The 21,692-nt window shown below is 47.4% G+C and overlaps 1 protein-coding gene across 2 annotated transcripts in view; it reads left to right on the top strand.

The window, feature by feature from the left end:
- The window catches only part of NSFL1C (NSFL1 cofactor), a 23,669-nt gene extending 3,124 nt beyond the window's left edge, over positions 1-20,545 (top strand). Inside the window, exons 3-10 of one of the 2 annotated variants that reach the window (XM_040638092.1) lie at positions 5,329-5,403; positions 7,276-7,281; positions 7,877-8,042; positions 8,639-8,731; positions 9,971-10,080; positions 10,888-11,025; positions 17,566-17,730; positions 18,805-20,545. In XM_040638092.1, coding sequence (XP_040494026.1) covers positions 5,329-5,403; positions 7,276-7,281; positions 7,877-8,042; positions 8,639-8,731; positions 9,971-10,080; positions 10,888-11,025; positions 17,566-17,730; positions 18,805-18,967 — 916 coding nt within the window. In that variant the 3' untranslated portion in view covers positions 18,968-20,545. The remainder of the gene's footprint in view (positions 1-5,328; positions 5,404-7,275; positions 7,282-7,876; positions 8,043-8,638; positions 8,732-9,970; positions 10,081-10,887; positions 11,026-17,565; positions 17,731-18,804) is intronic. The other variant, XM_040638093.1, reaches the window with a different exon arrangement.
- Positions 20,546-21,692: the final 1,147 nt, after the last annotated feature.

Consider the following 21,692-nt stretch of genomic DNA (forward strand, 5'->3'; position numbering starts at 1 on the left):
AGATTGATTAGGTGAAACAGAGTTAACTTTTATGATCCCATTTGCATCCCCTGTCCCAGCCACCTAACTCCGAGGTTCCTGTGACAGATCACTGCTGTGATCTGCAGAGCAAGACAGTGCTGGTCCTCCAGGAGACAGGCAGGGCCTCTTCCTACAAAGGTCTCTGAACTACAACTCCCCTCTCTGCTCTAGCCTGCCTTGTTTCTACTCTCTGGTATATGTTTTTGCCACAGAAATTTGTTTGGTTTTTAAATCAACCCCAGAATGAAGATAGAGTGTTTCTTTGTCAGTGGAGTGGTAAATTGTGTTTCTGTCTAAGGGCATCCAAGCTTTAAATTACATTTCCTCCCTTTGAAGAAGGAGCTCTAACCCCAGATTTTGTTCTTCCTTAACTTCTTTCCCTATCTCCCATGTCCAGAGAAAAGAGATAGTAGGCAGTTGATCTTTTCATTATTCACAGGGACTGACCTAGGAGGTATGGGTGATGGCTCATCTGAATGTTACTACTTGGAACATGGTCATTAGGGAGACAGCTGACTTCCTGGGTTGTGAGTCTTTCACAGGTACCCCAGGTTACTGTTGGGATGTTGGCGTGTCAGGCATACAGAGGGGGAGAAGTTGAAATGTAGCCTCTGATATCAGTCACAAGTTCACACCTCTCTCCTCTAGTTGCCTTAAAGTCCTATCCAGGAGGTGGTTTATCGGAGCAGAGGCCTACAAGCCCGACTGCCTATATTCAAATCCCAGCTCTGCTACTTGGGAGCTTTGTGACCTTGCACGGTTTACGGAACATCTCAGTGCCTCGGCTTCCCTCGCCTGTCAGATGGGCATGATAGCAGTGCCTACCACGTGGAAGATTAAATGAGTTTGTAATTTACGAAGCATGTGGAACACAGCACATGTTAGCTGTTGTCCTTTTATTATTATCATTATCAGCATCAGTTTTCATCATCCCCATTCTTTTTCTCTGTGTCCCGTCTCTTTCCACAACAAAGACATAGGTGAAAAATAGACCTGTAAATAAAAGAATCGAGGAAATAGAGTTTAATGTTAAGACCACGGGGGACTGAATACATGTGCAGGCCTAAAGGGCTTGCTTTGTTTCTTCAGGTAAGCCTCAAACATGGTACTCGGCTTGGGTGAGGCCAAGAAAAACGGAGAGAGAGGACACAGTGTGTTACAGCATTGTCCTTGTCCGGAAGGAAAACACATGCATTCTCAGGAGAAGCCACGCTTGTACTAGCACCTCAGAGGATTGCGTGTGCCAGGGATCGGACTGCTGCAGGACACTTAGCCTGCCGCCGGCTCGCCCTGCCCCCACCACCCCCTCCTCGACCACTCTTTAATGAACTCACTGTTGCTATGGAGCAGCACTCCGTGAGTGAGGGCCTCCTTTGATTCTAGAATCTGGAATGGATTTGAGAAGGTTTATAAATGACCTGAAGTTGCAGGCGGAATTTTGTGCGTATGTTTTATCTTTTCTGGCAAGAAAATCCATAGCTTTTATCAGATTTTCCAAGGTCTTTGGGACTTAAAAAGGTTAACCGTTGCCATGAGATTGTCTGAACTCCTCAGTAATAACAGCTGTCATTTATTGAGCACTTGCCAGGTGCCAGGCCCTGGGTTAAGCCTTTACATGTACATCTCTTTAGTCCTCACTACAACCCTATGTATGGGTGCTGTTACTCTACCCATTTTACAGATGAAGATGCTGAAGTTGGGCGTCTTCCCAAGATGCACCGCTAGTAAAACAGGGATTTAAATGCAGATCTGTTTCTGTTTGCAGCGTTCATCTCTCAGCCAGAGTGACGTCCTGCCTCCCTTCATGGACATTCGGGGTCCTCCAGAGCTGGCCCTGAACCTACCATCCTAATCTTACCCTTTTTTCTTGTTTCTCGAATCTTTATTCCAGCCAAACTGATTTCATTGGTATCTCAGTTTTGCCTCATTTTTGGTTCTCCGGCTTTTGTTTGAACCTCTCACCTAACTGGACATGCCTGCTCTCTTTCCTGTCCAGCTCCCATGGGTCCTTCCAGGTTTAGCTCAGTCCCTACCTTCTCCTTCGAATGTGTTATCCCCCACCCATAGGCAGAGTGCCATGGTCTTGTTACTCAGAAATCCAGCCACCTATAATTCATTCACTTCTTGACCCATATCCATGTACTACTTGGTGACATCTCTGTGGGTCATCTTGAACTCTTCTCCTGATATTTAACTTCACTTTTTCTCCCTCAATAAATTACAAGGTCCTGGAAGGGGGGGGAGTAGGATTTCAGGAGCACCCACCATCTCTGTCTAGCTCTGCCAGATACTCTTACCTATGTTGTTATGCCTCAACTTTGGAAGTAGGTAGGGTGCTAGGTCTTAGAAAGATTGAGTAACTCACAGCTGCTGTTATGGCAGATTCAAGCCCAAGTCTGTGTATATACAGAGCTGATTCTGCCACATACTGCCTCCCTGTCCAGCACCTCCCACCCCTGTACCTAGCACAGGGTAGAGCAAGAGGTAGCGGTGAGTTTCTCCCTTTTTTCTTCTTTCATGCATCTTAACTATACTTTCTTAGGATGTCAGGGACTGCCATTTTCTGATTCTCTAAAATTCTACTATCCAGTGTAGGAGCCTATAGCCTCATGTGGCTGTTTAAATTAGTTAAAATTAAATAAAACAAACATTCAGTTATTCATACTAATCACGTTTCAGTTACTCAGTAGTCACATGTGACTATGACTTCCGTACTGGACAGCACAGGTACAACATTTCCATCACTATGAAAAACGGATCTGACAAAGGACTTTTGTGCACTTCAGGGTACCTGGGAGATAGAGTTTTGATGCTGAAAAATTGAAATTTCTGAGACATTTTGCCACTTTGTGGAGGACAAAGGACAAAGTGTTCTAAAGTTGGTGGTGTCCCCTGGACGTCTGTGCCATAAGGTACCTCTCAGAGTGCTACCCCAGAGCAGCTCTCAGATCTGAGCATGCATCAGAATTACTTGGAGAGCTTCTCAAATGCAGGGTGCTGGATACTCCTCCCAGAGTTTCTCAGGCAGGCCTGGGGACTGGCATTTCTCACAGTCTCACAGATACTGCTGATGCTGTCTAAGGACCAGCTCTTTGAGAACCACTGCTTGAGAGTAGCACTTGCAATGTGCTACACCAGGCGTCAGTGCCCCGACAGCTCACAGAAAGCCCGAGGGGTTGGTGCCGTGATTGGCCCATGGGCACATGGGAACACAAGACTTCGAGAACTTCATTAGCATGCCCCAGATGCCGAGGTGGGCTCACTTGGGATTAGAACCAGGTATATGGACACCAGAGTCTGGATGTGAGAACGTTTGGAGAAAGAATCAAACCTGCGGCCAGAGCAAGTGGTTTGCTCAAGCACGTGTACACATGGTATTTGAAGGTGTTTAACAACAGAGAGGGCTTTTTTCCCATGGATGCTAGGCTGAACATCTGTGGAAGACTCCCCCTGGGAAGATTAATGAGTGGAGTTAGCCTTTCAGGGCCACAGTGCACATCTATCACTTGGAGCCTTTTGAACTATGTCATACAGAGCATCCAGGAATGCCCGGGAGGTTGCTCTCCGCCAACTCAAGCAGGGAATGCATTTGCTACATTAATTGGTCTTTGTTTTCTCCTTTCTAGTCGATGGCACTTCAAAGCCTGTTCTGTCCTCTGATTGTCTCCTTGATATAAATCTTTCTTCAAGATTGAACTGGAGCTTTCTCCCTAGAAAATAATTCCTTGAGGCTTCTTGGTCTCACCTCAGTAAGCCTTTATTATCCTCCCCACCATGTATTATAGAGAACTTATGCCTGTTCCCCTAAGAAATAGAGAAAATGTTTTTCTAAAATGTGTCTCATGATTCCTAAGTTCCTTGAGGACAATCTAAACTAGAAAAAAAGTGACGGTGTAAAACAGTGTCAGAGGAGGAAGGTGACTCTTTTCACACCCACTTTTAGCGTGCCCTCTCCAGCCCCACACACAGCTGTACTTTTTTCCTAAACCACAATAAAGACTTGACTAACCTGCAGAAGCAGAGGCGTCCTCAACACGTACTCATTTCCTTTTCACTTCTTGACAGCTTGTCCTTCTCTGGAGTGTGTTACTCCGTGTATGTGCATATACTACTTCCCTACAGTGCCCTGCTGCTCCGCTTCCCCCACCAGCCTCTCGCCCTTTATCCACCTGACTGATGGCCCATTCGTTCTTTGGCACACAGTCCAAATGTGGCATTTTCCTGGAAAACCTTTCTTGACGTTCCCCCATCCCCACCCCACGAGGGACAAGACATTCTGTATCCACACGTCCCGTGTGCTTCCCTCTGTCACAGCCCATACCACACAGTATTTAACAGATGGTTTCCTGGCCTAGGGGCCATGATCCTATAAGCAAATGAAGAATAAGAACTGCGTCAACCATTTTTTTTTTTTTTAAGATTTTATTTATTTATTCGACAGAGATAGAGACAGCCAGCGAGAGAGGGAACACAAGCAGGGGGAGTGGGAGAGGAAGAAGCAGGTTCATAGCGGAAGAGCCTGATGTGGGACTCAATCCCAGAACGCTGGGATCACGCCCTGAGCCGAAGGCAGACGCTTAACCGCTGTGCCACCCAGGCGCCCTTGCGTCGACCATTTTTATAGACCTAGTATCCAGTTCAGTATTTAAAAATTAAATGATGACAGGTACCTGACTGGCTCAGTCAGTGGTGCATGCGACTCTTGATCTCGGGGTTGTGGGTTCAAGCCCCACGTTGGGTGTGGAGATTATTTAAAAATAATAAAAATCTGTTTTAAAAAAAAGTAATAAGATGGGGCGCCTGGGTGGCTCAGTCGTTAAGCATCTGCCTTCGGCTCAGGGCGTGATCCCGGAGTTCTGAGATCGAGCCCCACGTCAGGATCTTCCGCTGGGAGCCTGCTGCTGCTTCTCCCACTCCCCCTGCTTGTGTTCCCTCTCTCGCTGGCTGTCTCTATCTCTGTCAAATAAATAAATAAAATCTTTAAAAAAAAAAAAAGTAATAAGAATTAAATGGTATTAGCTGTCCAATTGTAAGTTTTTAAAGTAGTACATACCCCATGCTGTTCCCTTCTCCTTCCTGTAGGAGAGCTTAAATTGGACTTCATCTTATTTCATGATAGCCCTTTGTAATTTTTTGCAGTCCTGCGTTACCTTGAAGAAAAATGCCTCGTTATTTTGATAAACTTAGAAAGGCTAACCCTCTTCACATAAAATCTAACCCCTGTGTCCTCAACTCCTTAGCAGCCGATAATGGGGGTTACTTTTGTTTAAATCTCCCTAATACATTTTGCTCCTTTCTGTGTTCCAGCGATAATAGGGTGACATCCTTCAGAGACCTCATTCATGACCAAGACGAGGAGGAGGAGGAGGAAGAGGGCCAGAGGTAAGTCTTTGTTGGGGGGTGCACAGTCCATAAGAAAAAGTCCATGATAATGTGTAAACCAGGCAGAAGGACCTAGAAGGATAACATGCTCGATTATCATTAGCCATTACTACTGTGGGCTAGTCTGGGTGGGTTATATTCTAGAAACAGTCTCCCACTCCCTGTAGCTTAGAAGTCATCTCTTTCCCCTGTTAACTATTTTTTTCTTTTGGGGCATTCTGGGTTTTTCTTTTTTTAATTATTAAAATAATATGTATTTGTTAAGAAGTATTAGGGGAAGAGAAACAAATCAATAAGAAGGAAAAAAAGTTATTCATAATACCTGGTCACCCAGTGGTCATCAGGTATCAGTATTTTGGGTGTACACATTTCCAGGTTTGTCTTTTTAATTAAAAAGGCAATATATTACATAATAAACAGAATAAAAAGCTTATCAGTGTGTATTCCCTCAATATAGACACATACACATTTTGTTTGTTTGTTTCTAACCGTTAGGAATGCTGTAATAAAAATAATGTCCTTTGTGGAAGATATAGAATAGTGTACTAAAAAATATAACACTCATGTACCCTTTGGTAACTAGAGTTAATGCTGTGGCATATTTGTATTCAGTCTTTGCTCTATATATAAATGTACTTTGGTATTATATTTTACATGGTGAAGGTCAGATAATTTTGTTTCTTGTTTTTATTGGATTAATCCTATTTCTTCAGTACTTCTCTGTGCCATTAAGATTGATTAGTGTTTTCAACAACTGTGATAATAGTTCTTGTGGGTTGTCCAGCATTTAGGTTTTTGGTGTTTTTTTACCACTGTAAATATCAGTGCTATGAACATCTCTGTATATTAATCTTTAGCTACATTTCAGATTATTTTCTTACGGTAGTTTCTAGAAATGAAAGTGCAGGTCAAGGGAATGAATATTTTTAAGCACTTGATCACAGGCTCTTAGTTCACAAGCCAAGGCTTTGAGGTTCCATAGTAAAGACCTTTCAGTCCACTGAGCAGAACTTCATCTGCAGCCTTATTTCACGGGTTTTGGTTCCCCATGGGCCCTGCCTCGGTGGGTCAGATGTTCTTAACGATCATTATAGTAACCCTTACAGAAATATAATTATCTCATCATGGTCACTCTTTGGGAAGCGGGCTGAGAAATTACATGTGTTCTATTCTCTGTTTTCATCCATATAGTGACCTTTACACTGCCTCACAGCCTTCTTTTTAGATACATTCAAGGTTCAGAGTTTTACACTCCTTGAGTGAAAGGCAATGCCATCAAGTATGTGAATGCCCAACTTCTAAATGGCCGCTGCCTCCTTTTCCTGTCCTGTCACATCCTCCAGGTGATGACCTTCCTTTATTTCACATCCTGATTATATCCTCAGGCCCTGAGCATTTCAGACCTGATGACATTGGTACTATTGTCCTTGTCAAGGCCTGTGGCTTGCCTTGCATTCAGTGGGGAATGTCAGGAATAGAAGGCTGAGACTAATTTTATAGGTTCTCAGCTCTCCCCACTGGGAGACATGCTATTGACCTAGCAGTGAATAGGAACGACAAGCAGGTGGCTAGCCAGGTTTTCAGAGTACTGGTTTTCAGAACCAGATTAAAAATTGCTAACTTAATCTCAAGCCGTGCTTGGCCCATTGTAGAGCCTGGTGTGGGTATCTTGGGGCTTGTATTTGGCTTTCCCTGACTTCCTTCAGTACCCTCTTCTCATTGCCCCCAGTGGATATCACCAGAATAGCAAGGTGAGGTGAAGCTTGGGTGAGCTCTCAGTGCTATTATCACACCACCTTACATGTGTGCATTACTCTGTGCTTGTTCTTTTGCATACATCCGCTGATTTGAACCTCATGGCCCTGACTTAAGGAGCAGGTAGGTAGGGCATGTGGTCCTTCCCTCCCATTTCAGAGATAAGGAAAATGAGGTACAGGGCAATGCACCGATTTTCCCAGGGTCACTCAGCGGCAGAGCCAACACCGGAGCCTAGCTGCTTGTACTAACCACACTGCTGCCACCGTTAACCTAGAGCTGCTAGTGGTAGCTGCTTCTGACTGTGACCATAGTTGCTGTCTCCTAGGAAGGTGCTGGCCACCGGATGGATAATTCCCAGTTGGGACTCTTTCTGGAGCTGGCATGTTGTCATGCATGCCTGGAATGCCCTTCCCTGGTTTCTTCACATGATAAACATATCCTCACCCTCAAGACTCAGCCCAGAAGATATTCTAGGAAGCCTTGATTATCCTCCCCAGCTCAGTGCTCCAGAGCACCCCTTACTGACTCCAGTGCTGTTCACACTGCATTATGCCTGCCTGCCTACTTACCTGTTTCCCCAACTAGACAGTAAATTCCTTAAAGATGGGCATTGCATCTTTTACCTCAGTGTGCCTGGCACCTAGCCCAGAGCCTGGCACATGCTCTGTTGATGTTTTCCAAGTATGTTTAGTGTAGACATGTGTTTTCTGCACAGGTTTTATGCCGGGGGCTCAGAGAGAAGTGGACAGCAGATTGTCGGCCCTCCCAGGAAGAAAAGTCCCAACGAGCTGGTGGATGATCTCTTTAAAGGTGCCAAGGAACACGGAGCTGTAGCTGTGGAGCGAGTGACCAAGAGCCCTGGAGAAACCAGTAAACCAAGAGTGAGCATAGGGGGTTGTTCGTGGCCACAGGACTCTGGTTTTGGGGGCCGGGGGGGAGCCCTTTTTGACCCCATAGTGACTGAATTTGTTTTGTTTTGTCTTTCATTGCTCACTTGCTCTTATATGCACAAGAGCAATGCAGTTTCTCTCACCTTTTAACGAGAAAGCAAGATTTGAGGCCAATTTCAACTCTTGGCCTGTGGGCTGGAATAGGTCCAATACACGTTTTATTTGGCCGACTTGATTTATTCAGTGTTTTACTTAATTTTGTTTTAATTAAATTAGTAGCCACCTGTGTTACATAAATTCTAGATTTCTGTCGTCTTTGGGAAAAGTCTTGGGAAAGTCAAAGTCTTTGGTATTATCTTGCACCCAGATTCCTGCATGACCATAATTAACTAGAGCTTAGTAGCCAAGCAGTGCTCACCAGTCCTGGTTACTTCATTCATCTGCCATACTGCCTGGCCCTGTGGCTCTGAGTTCAGTACTCGAACAAGTGTACCTAGTAGGTAACGAGCTTGAGGCGTGTCATTGTATCTCAGTGACCCACCACCATTGCCGCTCTCCTTAAGTGTTGACGATCTTGTGTTTCATAGCCATTTGCAGGGGGTGGCTATCGCCTTGGTGCAGCACCGGAGGAAGAGTCTGCCTACGTGGCAGGAGAACGGAGGCGGCATTCTGGCCAGGATGTGAGTGTGCATCTACATTCTTTGGGAAGCTTGTAGACTATTCTGCCGTTTTTCAGAGGCGATTGGTCACGTGTTCTGTGTGCACCAGCAGCCTCTGAAAGGGAAGAGGCAGTGCCCTTATCGTGGTCCTTGAATGGAGAGGATTACCTGACTGGGCAGGGGCACTCGTGAAAAGGGGTAAGCAGAGGAGATGGACAAATAAGGAGTTTTCTGAGCATTCCGCAAACCTTGGGCAGAGGGATCATGATTCTGGGGTTTTCTGGTGGTGTGGACATGGCTAAAGAACTTGGTCTTCAGTCCACCCAAGGAGGCCTAACACACAACTTTGAAAAATTTTCCTTACTATTATTCAGTCCTTTTTTCTCTGTGTATAGGGTCCCCTCTCCAATAAGTATCTCAAACTATATCGATAGTCGTGAGGTTTGTGAATTTAATATGCCATAAACAAATGTTTGGCCTTATGGCCATTAGTTTCTATAATGCATTTGTTTTTCATCATTGTGGGTTTTATTCCAAAATAAAGTCAAGCAAGAAGAAAATAAAAACCATATGCACATGAGGCAGCAGCTACTAATGTGTTGGTTTGTAGCCTCGACCGTTTCCTGTGAATATGTATGGGGAGTTAACAGAGATTGTAGATGGCTTGGTAATGACTACAAAATAGTCCCGTGAGCACATTTGCCATGGTAGTTGAGTTGAGCACGATCTACGTGCCAAGCACACTGGCAACCCTACAGATAAGCCACAGCTTTGACTTAGTCACTTGCTCAGAGCCACTTAACTAGTGAGTGCAAAATCAAGATGCAGACCCAGGTCTGCTTAAATCAAAGTCCATGCTCTTTTTTTTTTTTTTTTTAAGATTTTATTTATTTATTTGACAGAGAGACAGCCAGTGAGAGAGGGAACACAAGCAGGGGGAGGGGGAGAGGAAGAAGCAGGCTCCCAGCAGAAGAGCCCGATGCGGGGCTCAATCCCAGGACCCTGGGATCAGGCCCTGAGCCGAAGGCAGACGCTTAACTACTGAGCCACCCAGGCGCCCGAAAGTCCATGCTCTTAACCTGTTGCCGTATCACCTTATTTTAGGTTAATACTTGGTGGTTGATGGATTTCCTCGTGCATGCGTGTGTGTGGTGTCTGTCTGTGTTTTGATAATGACACAGGAAAATAGTAACCTGCTAATTTGCAGGGTCGCATTGGTGTGCCTGACAGTGTATGGACTGTTCCCTCCTGTTGTCACAGGTTCATGTAGTGTTGAAGCTCTGGAAGAGTGGGTTCAGCCTGGACAATGGTGAACTCAGAAGCTACCAAGACCCATCCAATGCCCAGTTTCTGGAGTCTATCCGCAGAGGGTGAGCAGAGAAGCCCTCCTCTGGGTTCCATGTCAGTGAGTGGAATGGCAAATGGAAAAGAAGAGGCTGATGGAAATGTTTATTATTTAAAAAGTTAAAAAAATTAATGTTTATTTATTTTAGAGGGGGAGAGTAAGCGGGGAGGGGCAGAGAGAGAGAATCTCAAGCTGACTCTGTGCTGAGCGCAAAACCTGACACAGCGCTCAATCCAGTGACCCTTAGATCATGACCCAAGCCGAAACCAAGAGTTGGGTGCTTAACTGGCTATGCCACCCAGGCGCCTTCCCCATTTTTTTTTTAATTTTATTTTTATTTAAGAGAGCACACATGTGCACATACATGAGCATGGGGAAGGGCAGAGGGAGAGAGAGAGAGAATGTTAAGCAGGTTCACACTCAGCGCAGAGCCCAACGCAGGGTTCGATTTCAGGACCCTGAGATCATGATCTGAGCCAAAATCAAGAGTTGGACTGAGCCACCCAGGCGCCCCAAGAAGTAAAAACTTTGAAGCAGATTTAATACAGTTGAAATATAGATTCACAGATCTAAAACCTTGTGTGTCTGTTTTTCCCTTCTGGGTCTGGGACAGAACCAAGTGACCAAATAAGATAGAGGTCTCAACTGTGACTTTGAGCAGGTGAGAGACAAGTGGGAGGCAGACGGAAGCTCCTAAAGTAGCCGCTCCCTGTGGAGGCCCAGTGATTTTCACATTTGGAACTGGGATGTTTCTCCTCCCTTTGCACCCATCACTGCCATTCTGTCCACATGCTGCTCCACGTGGACCCCAGCATTGCCTTTTCTCCTGCAGGGAAGTGCCAGCAGAGCTTCGGAGGTTAGCTCACGGTGGGCAGGTGAATTTGGACATGGAAGACCATCGGGATGAGGATTTTGTGAAGCCTAAGGGAACCTTCAAAGCCTTCACTGGTGAGGGTCAGAAGCTGGGCAGGTAAGAGCCGCGCAGGCGGAAGCAGGACGTGCCGGTCACTCTATCAGCCCCCGCAGACCCTATATCTCACTCGCTTAACACATAGCTCTTCACCGTTTCAGAGTACTGCGTATTTCATTTGTGGGAGGAAGAGTGTGGAGAATATGGACTTTGGTGTTAAAAGACCTGAGTTTAAAATCTCTTTCTAGCCATATGACCTTCGGCTGTATAACCTCAGTTTGCTCAAGTATAAAGTGTGACTGATGAGACTTCTTACCTCCCTAGTTACTGTGAGGAGCACAGAGCGCTGCTCCACAGTGAGCAGTTAGTCAGTGTAAGCAGGAAGGGTCATGTGTTGCTGCTTTGATTCAGTAATCTAGAGTGCTCGTGGCAGCAGTGACATTCTTCATGGTTTTGGCTGAAACAGACACACATGTTCTTGGGTCACCTGAGATGGCGTTTGGAGGGATGAGAAATCCTGGACTCTCCCACCCAGCCAGCCTTACAGCAGCATCTTTCAGGAGCCAAGGGAGCTCGGGGACTTTATTGCCCTGTGGAGGCTGCTGCTCCACCATTTTGGCAGCTCTTATCTCTCCTCCTTTGGCCCTGCCTGACACTATCACTTCCTGTGACTTTTCCTGCCTTGTGTTCTCTGCCACTGTCTCCCTCATGCATTCAAACCTCTGATAGGATCGGATTGGTAGAAGTCACCCTTGCCTTTGATAGGCAGAGTTCTCCCACCAGACCTTGGCCAACCCATACTCAGGCTGCCTTCCCTCAGAGTCCCACTCAGCTCTGCCAATGGGGTCACTTGGTCAGTTTTCTTCAGAGAGAACTGTGTGGGCACTCAGGGAATAGTGACCCTCCCTGCTATACAATCATTACTTTACAGAAGGAAAGCTGAGATTCTTGAACTCTAAGGCTTACCCTTGGGTGCATGACTGGTATGTGGTGGAACCAGGATTGAAACCCAGGCCTTCTGACTGGCATTCCTTCCCACACCTGCACAGCAAGCACTCTCTCTGACCTAGATCTGGCATCTCTTGAGCTAGGCACTGCCCATGCTCACCTCATCACCATCTGCAGGGATCAGAGTGTGGTTTGCCAGCACCTGTGCCCTTTGAACTCCAGCTGGGCCCTCCTGGAATCCCGTACCTCCCTGTTGGCCTTTCATCCTTATCAGGAGCAAAGGTAATAGGCTAGGACATTAGAGACCAATAGAGTGATTTCCCAGGACCAAAATAGTAAGTCTACCTACCCTGCTCTCGTTTCATCCACCACATTGGGCCTGTGGGTTGGTCCCAAAACAGCTGTCCTCAGAGTGGTCCTGCCTGTGGCTTCCCTGACAGCTGTGGTAAACTTTGTAGAGCACTAGATAATTCTTTTTTAATTATTAAAAGGAAACATTTATCTTTTAAAAAATAATAGAAAATATAGATCAAGAATAAAAACAACCTAACGCCCAGATATATCCAGTTAGTATCGTTCTAGTCCTCTGTGTGTGTAAACGGTACGCTGATTTATCACTTGCTGTTTTGCCTAATGAAAGTAGTATGGTTGTCCATACCAGGAAATGTATTTCTACAATCTTATTTCTAATGCTAACATAACTTTCGATCTTATGTGTGTGCTATAGTTTAAGCAGTCCCCACTGTGAACCATTTAGGCAGTTGCCAATATTAAGAACAATACCCCCTAATCTTGGCCCAGAAGTAAAATTGCTGGCTCAAAAGGTCTTCATATTTTTAAGATGGTGTCAAATTGCCCTCCAAAAAGGATGTATCCATTTTTACCCACTAGCTATTATAAGGAGGGGCTCAGAACTCAGAACACTGTGCAGTTGCCTTGTTTTGTTTCATGGTACTAATGGGAAATGCTACTACTAGAAAGTCTATATTATTTGTGCAAGACCACATCTCAAAAAATTTAAAAATTTTTTTTCTTTAAGATTTTATTTGTTTATTTGAGAGAGAGAGAGCACAAGCAGGGTGAGGGGCAGAAGGAGAGGGAGAAGCAGACTCCCCACTGAGCAGGGAGCCCGATGTGGGGCTCGATCCCAGGACCCTGGAATCATGACCTGAGCTGAAGGCAGACAGACACTTAACCAGCCTCGCCACCCAGGGGCCCCCCAAAATTAAAATGTTTTTAAAGAAGTCTATTTTAGCAAGAGGGGAATAAATAGTTTTATTGGTGTGGAGGATGAATCCAACAAGTTGAGACAAAAAGCTAAGTAAGGTTTTAGCTTTTCAGTCTAAACAAGATGGACAGCTTTTTCTAGTTTTTCCCATAAATTTTGCAACATTTTCCATTGTCATCTTGTCAACTAAAATGATCAAGAGCCAAAAGCTTAAGAAAATGTTCTCGGTTTTTGCCTCAAAAATCAGTCCTGGGTTTTTTCCTCCAATTATCTGAATGAATAAATCGTTCTCAGTTCAAAAATTTGAGAAAATTCTTAGAGTTGTATTAAACTTTGTTGTTTTAGGTTTGGATGGGAACTAATCTGAAGGTCCAAGAAAGACTGCGTTTATTTGATTATGAGTTGCAAACACCAAGAATGCCCCTGGGGGGTGTGGGGTTGCTGCTAGCCAGATTGAGTTTCAGCTGCTCACCATGCTTTCTGCAGTGGTCATTTTATAAAGAGATGGCAAGGTGTCAGCACTTACAATTGTGACAACAAAGCACCTTAATGCCCAGTTAATTCCCGACTACAAAGGAAATGAGCAATTGGGTGATTCAGGCTCTTGATCTGGGTGAGGCTCTGTTGCCCTGTGAGTTGTATGGTATTTGTAGGGAGATAGTAAAGAAACTTTTGGATGTCTGATCTGACCATTCCCGTCCCTGGGTGAAGTGCTTTCACTGCCTCACATGACCCAGCCGCTCCCTGCAGGGAATGGCTCAAGTATTAGCAGTTTTCCAGAAACACCAGACCCAAGGCTGAGTTCCCTTGAACAAATGCACGTGGCTGTCGTACACAACTAGAGCAGTTTCGACCTACTACTTTTTGAGTGCCTCGCTACAAATAAGAACCTAAGATCTGGTATAGAGGGTCTTCCTACTCCAGTCTTCACCCTCCTTGAAGGCTGTGTAGGTTGGGAGTACCCCTTAGGTGACCTTCCAGTTACAGCCCATGGCTAGGCATCTCCAGCTGATTTGGGTCCAGAATGCAGACAAATATAAGTGGGGCAGGACCGTGAAGAATGCTACTAATCAGCTTTTAGAGTGTTTTGCTGCCGTTAACGAAGTACTGGAGTAAGCATTTCATATGTGTTATCACCTCTAATGCTGTTTAAATCCCTAGTCTACAGATAGAGACTGAGCCTTGAAGAGGTCAGGTTGCACCCAAGGTCACACTGCTTGGCAGTGCAGAGATGGGTTCCCTCCAGTCTCTGCTCTTACCTGCCATGCTGCATTGCATCTGGGATGTTCTTACATAGCCACATAAGCATTTGTTTGTGTTTCTAGTATATGCTGGATATGGTGCATTATTTTTAGCTATTATCTCAACCAGAAATTTCATTTTACCCCATTTTATCGATGAGCAAACTGTGTCTTGGGGCAGTTTTCCATAAGTCCAGGTCTAGGTCTCCCTGACTCCCAAGGCTTGGCAGGAGAGTATGACAGGTGTTAGAGCACAGGACAAGAGCCAGGCAGCTTGGATTGTGTCCTGGCTTCACCTCAAGCAAACACTGGGATCTTAGCTACGTTGCTTAATGTCATTGTGCCTCAGTTTCCTCACCTTTAAAGTAGAAATGATGAATTCCTACCTCACACGCCATTGAGGATTAAGTGAACTACTGTGCATGAAACACTCAGCCTGGGGCCCATCTTGGTGGTGGATGCATCATAAATATACACCATGTCCGTTAAGCCTCCCTAACTCACCTTATCTGTCGGATGTGCAAGAAAAACAGTCAGAAGCAACACAGCCAAGTCTGCATCAGGCTTTCCTTGACCCCTTGTGTTACCCATGCAGACACTGGAGCCTGGCAAGTTGAGTAACTTGGTCAAGGCCACACCTCTTGTGTAGTTCTTTGGTAGAGCTGGGACTGGATGACCGGTCCTGTGCTGTTTCTCCAGCATCACACTGACTCTCCTTCATAGGAACGGCTGCCATGTAGTGGACTGCCTGCCCTAAGAAGTATAGAGGTGGGATAGGGATAGTATTCCCCTTTTATAGAAAAGGAAATTGAGAAGCCCAGATGTTCACTAACTTGCTTAGGGTCACCCAGCTCATGGGTGAGGGGTGTATCAGATTCTCTGGAAGCAAGGGACAAGTTTGAGAAAGGATTTTTAATATAAATATTTGTTTCTAAAAGTAAACCATAGAATGTGAAGTTTGACCAAGTCTTGGCTGATAAGAACACTCAGAACATAGAGGAAGAAAGCTTGTTCATTACGTATGTTTTTAAAAATTGAAAAACCTCCCTATGACATCCACTTCTGTTTTCCCATCCATAAAGTGGAGACCGTACCCATCTCAAAGGATGGCTATGATGAGTCATGAGGCTGTGGCTGTCAAAACCCCCCAGACAGTGCATGTGCAAAAAGCAAACGCCATTCCCGTCTCCCTGCCTTCCCCACCCCCACCCTCGCCCGAGTGGATACTCTGGGCTCTCTTGGAATAGCTTCTTTCTCATTGTAGGCCTGACTGAAGATGTGAGAGTTCCTTTTATGGCAGGCAGTAGCTTTACTGAGCACCTGTTCTGTCCTTGGAGGTGTTACATAAACAGTTGAGGGACAGGCCACCTACAGTCTAATTAGACAGTTGAGCTAACGCCCATGAAACTACTGAACAAAGTAGAGTCAGACATTTACAGGAGTGACGTTGAACTTTCCACTGTTCCTGAGCATCTGTTGAAGTCTGTGGTGGTGTGATTTCTCTGTGTGTTCTGGCCCACATTTGAGGCCCATGTGCTGGGAGGCTGATGCATAGAAGCAGCTCCCCTCCCAGCTGGTAGGTGAGGCCACGCTTCTCTCCTGAACTCTACTTGGTGACTGTGGGAGCCCTCATTTTCACATTCACAGGACAGAATAAGTTCACTTTTCAGTTCTTTGCTAGTGATGTGCTCTGGGGCAGCGTTTCGCATGATACGCGCTGTGTGCAGGAGCTTTACAAGTGTTGCATGAGAAAAGGATGTGGTGGCCAAAAGAAGTTGCCTTGAGTGCACAGTCTCAAGACGTTTAATGTGCATGTGGCTTCCGATGCTGCCAGTTGGTTGTGTGGCATTTCCACAACCTTCCTGGGTTGTGGAGGGACTAGGGTCCCAGAAAACACACCTGGGAAAGCACTTTCTGTTGGATTTGTTAGCGGTACCATTTTTTAGCTTGTAAAGATCCAGAGGGAGGGGAGAGGTGTAAGAACTGATGTAATTAGAGGCGTGGGGAAGCAATCAAGTAGGCATCTCATGAGCTTTTCTCTGCATGGGTCTGCGCTAGGGTGTCTGCTAAGAGAAAGGCTGGGAGTGAGGTGCACGGGTGTTTACAGGAGAGGAGTGGAACCTCCCTAGAGTTGAGAATTGGGAGTTGTGTTTTGTTTTTTAAGATTTATATATTTCGAGAGTGAGTATGTGCACGAGCAGGGAGGAACAGAGGGAGAGGGACAAGCAGACTCCACGCTGAGCGTGGAGCCCAACGTGGGGCTCAATCCCACTACGCTGAGATCATGACCTGAGCAGAAATCAGGAGTTGGACACTGAACTGACGGAGCCACCCAGGTGCCCCGAGAATTGGGAGTTCTGTGTGCATTTTGTATATGTCAGTGCTGTATATAATTCTCCCCTTTATCCCTCACAAAAAGTGAGTAAGGCATGTAGCTTTAACCCTTGTTCAAGATCCTCATTACTACCCTTGTTGAAACTAAGGGCATTTGAGTAACTTGCCCAGCACCACACAGATAGTGGGTGAATTCAGACCCCGGTCCATCTGATCTAAGATCTGAGTTCTAAACACCGCAGCAGACACCATGTCCTGTTCATACTGTGTCAGTAATCCCTATGGTGCGGGGTACTTGGCTGGCCTGTGGGAAATCTCTGCCCCCTTCTGATAGTTGACACAGGAGAATAAACGTGCACACAAGTAAGATTGCACTAGGGAGTGCAGGCCTGAAAATTCTGTGACGGAACGAGTCTGGACTGGTCCCTGCGTAGCAGCAGTCACCTGCCAGGCTGTGTCAGGCCCTCCTGTGCTGCAGACTTGGACTGCCCTCTCTCGTTAAGGCTAAAACTCAGCCTGGTCTGGTCCCACTGCAGGTTGTCACGCATACTGCTTTCTTCTGTTTAAAGCTTTTGTTCAGGGGAGGACACCAAGGGAGAAGGGAGTGAGACGCTCGCCCCAGGTTATTCAGGAGTGAGGAAGCTAGCAGCAGCTCAGGGCCTGAGCACATTCTTCTGGGCCTGTAAGTAGGTTCCACAAGGGCAGGGCTTGTCTCGGTCACTCCCTGTGGCGGCAGCGGCAAGCCTAGTCCCCGGACACAGCGAGTGCTCAGGCCGACTCCAAGGCGGGATTGCCCTCCTGCAGGTCACTGTTTTCTGTGTGCAGCCTGACATGCTCCTCTCTCCTCAGCACGGCCCCCCAGGTGTTAAATACCGGCTCTCCAGCCCAACAGGCAGAAAACGAAGCCAAAGCCAGCTCTTCCGTCTCAATCGACGAGTCACAGCCCACCACAAACATCCAAATACGGCTCGCTGACGGCGGGAGGCTGGTGCAGAAGTTTAACCACAGCCACAGGTGCCTTGCGCCGTCTGGCCTTGCTTTTTCTGGGAGGGTCGTCCGAACACCACCAGCCACTCCGTGCTGTCCCCGAAGGGGCAGTGGGATGGGAAGGTCTTGAAGGTCTAATAAGGCCTTTGGTTCTAGTCCCTGCTCTTGCATTGATTGTGGCCAGTAACTGCTTACTTCCTTTCTATCGGTCTCATTCCTCACCTGTAAAATTAAGGGATTGGAATTCTCCAGATCTTTTTAGTGCCCACAGTATTTGTTGACAGGAAATTTCATGGTAAAGCCCAAGTGCAGAAGAATAAAATCTGAACTGCCGTGGTTGATGGAGGGCAGGAGGGGACACGGTGCCAGCATCCCTTCAAACTGGCTTCCTCTACCCACCCCGTTCCAGAGGATCTCTGAAAACCGCTGGGCTGTGAAAGTCTCCTATAGATCTGCCCTTTGAGAATACTAGAATACCTGCTGTACTGTTTAATTCATCTGGGCTGGATTAAAGCACATTGTGCCAACCCCATTTTAAAGATGGGGAAACCGAGGCACAGAGATTGAAGAGATTAGCAGGGGAGGACTGTTACCGGTATTATAGGTATTTGGCCACTTTTTTCTAGAGTAGCAGTAGCTAAATTTCATCAGTCATAGGCCAACTAAACGGGAAGCACATGTGGGGCCCAGGGAATGGCTTAAGAGTCCTTGAGTGCTGACAGGGTTCTCATGTGGGCTAAGTTGTGAAATGAGTGTGATTAGGACTACAGGAGATGGGCCAGGCAGAGGAGCCTCTAGGATGAGGGGCCCCAGTGTGGGCAGGAAGCCCGACATAATGAAAGTCTAGGAGGAGGAAGACAGAGAACAAGGGGAGGAGGGCGGTGGTGTCAAAGTAGGTAGTTTGGGATCTCGGTAAGGCGGTGGTGTTTATCCCAAGGAAACGGGGAGCGGCCATGAAGGCTTTTAGGCAAGGGAGTGACGTGATCTGATGTGCTTCCAAGTGAGTGTTTTGGCTGCCCTGTGGAGAAGGATGGCCAGGGGTTGTGGACAGCAGAGAAGGGCCCTGCTCACCCACCTCCCCACTCGCCCCCGCTCCACCAGGATCAGCGACATCCGACTCTTCATCGTGGACGCCCGGCCGGCCATGGCTGCCACCAGCTTTGTTCTCATGACTACCTTCCCGAACAAAGAGCTGGCTGACGAGAGCCAGACCCTGAAGGAAGCCAACCTGCTCAACGCCGTCATCGTGCAGCGGTTAACATAACCACCCACCTGGCCGGCAGCCTCATCTCCCTCCTGTGTCTCCACGGCTGGCTGCCCCGCGGGGACCACCCTTCCTGCCCCTTCCCACACACCCAGCAGTCCAGTGCCACGTCTCCTCCGTAGCTCTGGGTTCTTAGATCTCGGTTGGACATTTGTTTTCTCCTTAGTTGCGTTTCCTGGGTTTTTGTGACGATCAATGGACTTTAAAGAAAAAAATAAAAATAGCCCAAAAAATTGAAGGACTATCACCAGCATGTTGTACGGAACCTCTCCCACTGAGGCCAGCTTCGATTGCTTTAAAATCACGTTGCTTTCCAGGGTATGTGGGGGGGGGCCTCCCTTCCATCATCTCTGCTTAAAAATTGTTTGTGGCCCACAATACCCATCCGCTAGTGTCCGCCTACCATCCCTGAGATGACTAGTGGAGTGTTTCCCCGTCTGTTGGGAAGGGAGTCAGGCACCGGTGGAAGAGGCTTTGTAGCCACTTGCTCCCACAAGAACAAAGTTCTTGCCCGGACCACACTGGGCAGCCGCAGAAGTGCCTGAAGTGCGAGGTCAGATCTAGATGCACTCGAGCCCTTCGGGCAAAAATAAATCCTTCCCTGTGCTCCTTTCACTCAAACCCGGGGAATTTCAAGCTCCCTGGGCCTGGGCCAGTGGGATTCTGCTGCCTCCTGCCTGCCCCAGCCCTTCCCTCCCTCATCTGGGCTACTCGCCCCCTGATCTCAGCCGCTCTGCCACTGCCTTCTTTACTCCACGCGCAGAGATCCGTACCTGGGACACAGATAGGGGGTCTTCTCGTTGGGAAGCAGCTCCTGCCAACCCAAACGCGTGCGGAGTAGGGCATCTTGACCTAGAAGAGGAACGGAATCAAAATGTCCTAGCTATTCACTCACGGTGCGGGGCAAATCAGTGGTGATGAAGGGGCGCGTTCCCTGTGCCCCAGGCCCCTTCTGCTGTGCGAGCGTTTGCGAGAGGCTCCTGCTGAGTCCATGTTGAGGGCAAGTGCCGCGTCCACGGCTCCAGTGTGCAGATCCTGTGCGCAGTTCTCTGCCCTGCTGCCTTCCTACTGGCGGCAGTCCGGGCAGGACTCCCCCTGATAAAGCCCCCCTCCCCCCCGAAGCATGCTTCCTGTGCAGGTTTGGCAGAGGAGGATCACGGGGTCTCGGACAGAAGTCCTTCCACCAGCCTGTCCGCTGAACCACAGACTCCGAATCAGCACTGACTCAGAGTCTCCTGGTTTTGAATCATAATGTGCCTCAGCCCTCTTCCCAGGCGCTCCTCACCACACACTTTCTCTTTCCTGCTTCACCCCTGTGGCGAGACAGGAACACTGCTCCATACCCCCACACACACCCCCGCCAGAGCTAGGGAAGGGCTGGGGGTTTCACTCGGTACCCATCCCGAGAATGGGATGTGGCTTGGTGTGTCTGATGCCAAACTGGCGGGGGCCTGCCAGGGCAGCAGGGTCCATGGCGAGTCTGGCAGGCAGAGGTGACCATGGACACCAAACGCGGGTCTGGAAAAACTTTGTAAATTGTTGTCACCTTGACCATTAAAAACCAGAATGAGGACAACAGAGTTTTGTACTTTTTAATGGGTTGCTCTGAAGGAGTGTGATAACAGCAGCTACTACAGTGCAAAACCTAGAGCCGGCTCACAGCTGGTAAGTGGCACAGCAGCTACTACAGTGCAAAACCTAGAGCCAGCTCACAGCTGGTAAGTGGCAAGGTGCTGTCTGTCTGCTTCCAAAGCTCGTGCCCTTAACCGCTGGGCCCTATATCTGTATACACTTCATCCCCCAACTCCGGCCCTGTATGCACGCACTCTGCTTACGTTCATTCTGCTTACCTGAATTAGTACGTACCCAAAGAGATCGTAAAAACACCACTTAGAACCCTCATCATCTGGAAGAATTTACAAAGGGCTCTTCATATTCTCACCTAGCCCTGGAAAGCGGGTGAGGCAGCCGACCTAATTGTTGCAGCCACCACTGTTCAGACAGACTGGGTGTCTAGCCCAGGGTCAGAGGGATTGCCAGCCACCAAGCCAGAGATCACACTGGTCTGGATCCAGGCCAGGCAAGGATGTTTTCAGCCCCAGCTTTCTGTTCTGGGTGGCTCAGATGGAAAGGTCCATCACAGGTTTTTTTTTTTTTTTTTTTTAAAGATTTTATTTATTTATGTGACAGAGAGACAGCCAGAGAGAGAGGGAACACAGCAGGCGAGTGAGAGAGGAAGAAACAGGCTCCCAGCAGAGGAGCCTGATGTGGGACTCGATCCCGGAACGCCGGGATTACGCCCTGAGCCGAAGGCAGACGCTTTAACGACTGCGCTACCCAGGTGCCCCCCATCACAGGTTTTTTAAAAAAATTACAACCACTGGTTCTGGGGCTTCTGGATTCAGGGCAGTTGTTCTCAACTAGACGTTCCGCTCATCTGCGGGGAGGATTTGAGTCATCCCCCAAATTGGTTGGTTGGTAAGGGAACCTCCTGGCATTGCATGGGCCAAGGATATATTGGAAAACATGGGACCTGTCCTGATGGAACGATATTTAAAATTCAGCACTGAGTGAAAAACACAAGTTAACTGATGATGATGCCTCACCAAGTTCAGTTCAAGCTGTTCTCTGCCATGCGCCGTGTATTGTTCTTGTTCGGTCTTGAAAACTACACCATGCCAAACCCTGTAGGTGCAGTTTGGGACACATCTGGTCACTTCCTTGG

The sequence above is a fragment of the Ursus maritimus genome, unplaced genomic scaffold, assembly GCF_017311325.1.
Source record: "Ursus maritimus isolate PB19 unplaced genomic scaffold, ASM1731132v1 scaffold_22, whole genome shotgun sequence".
In the NCBI taxonomy this organism is placed as follows: Eukaryota; Metazoa; Chordata; class Mammalia; order Carnivora; family Ursidae; genus Ursus; species Ursus maritimus.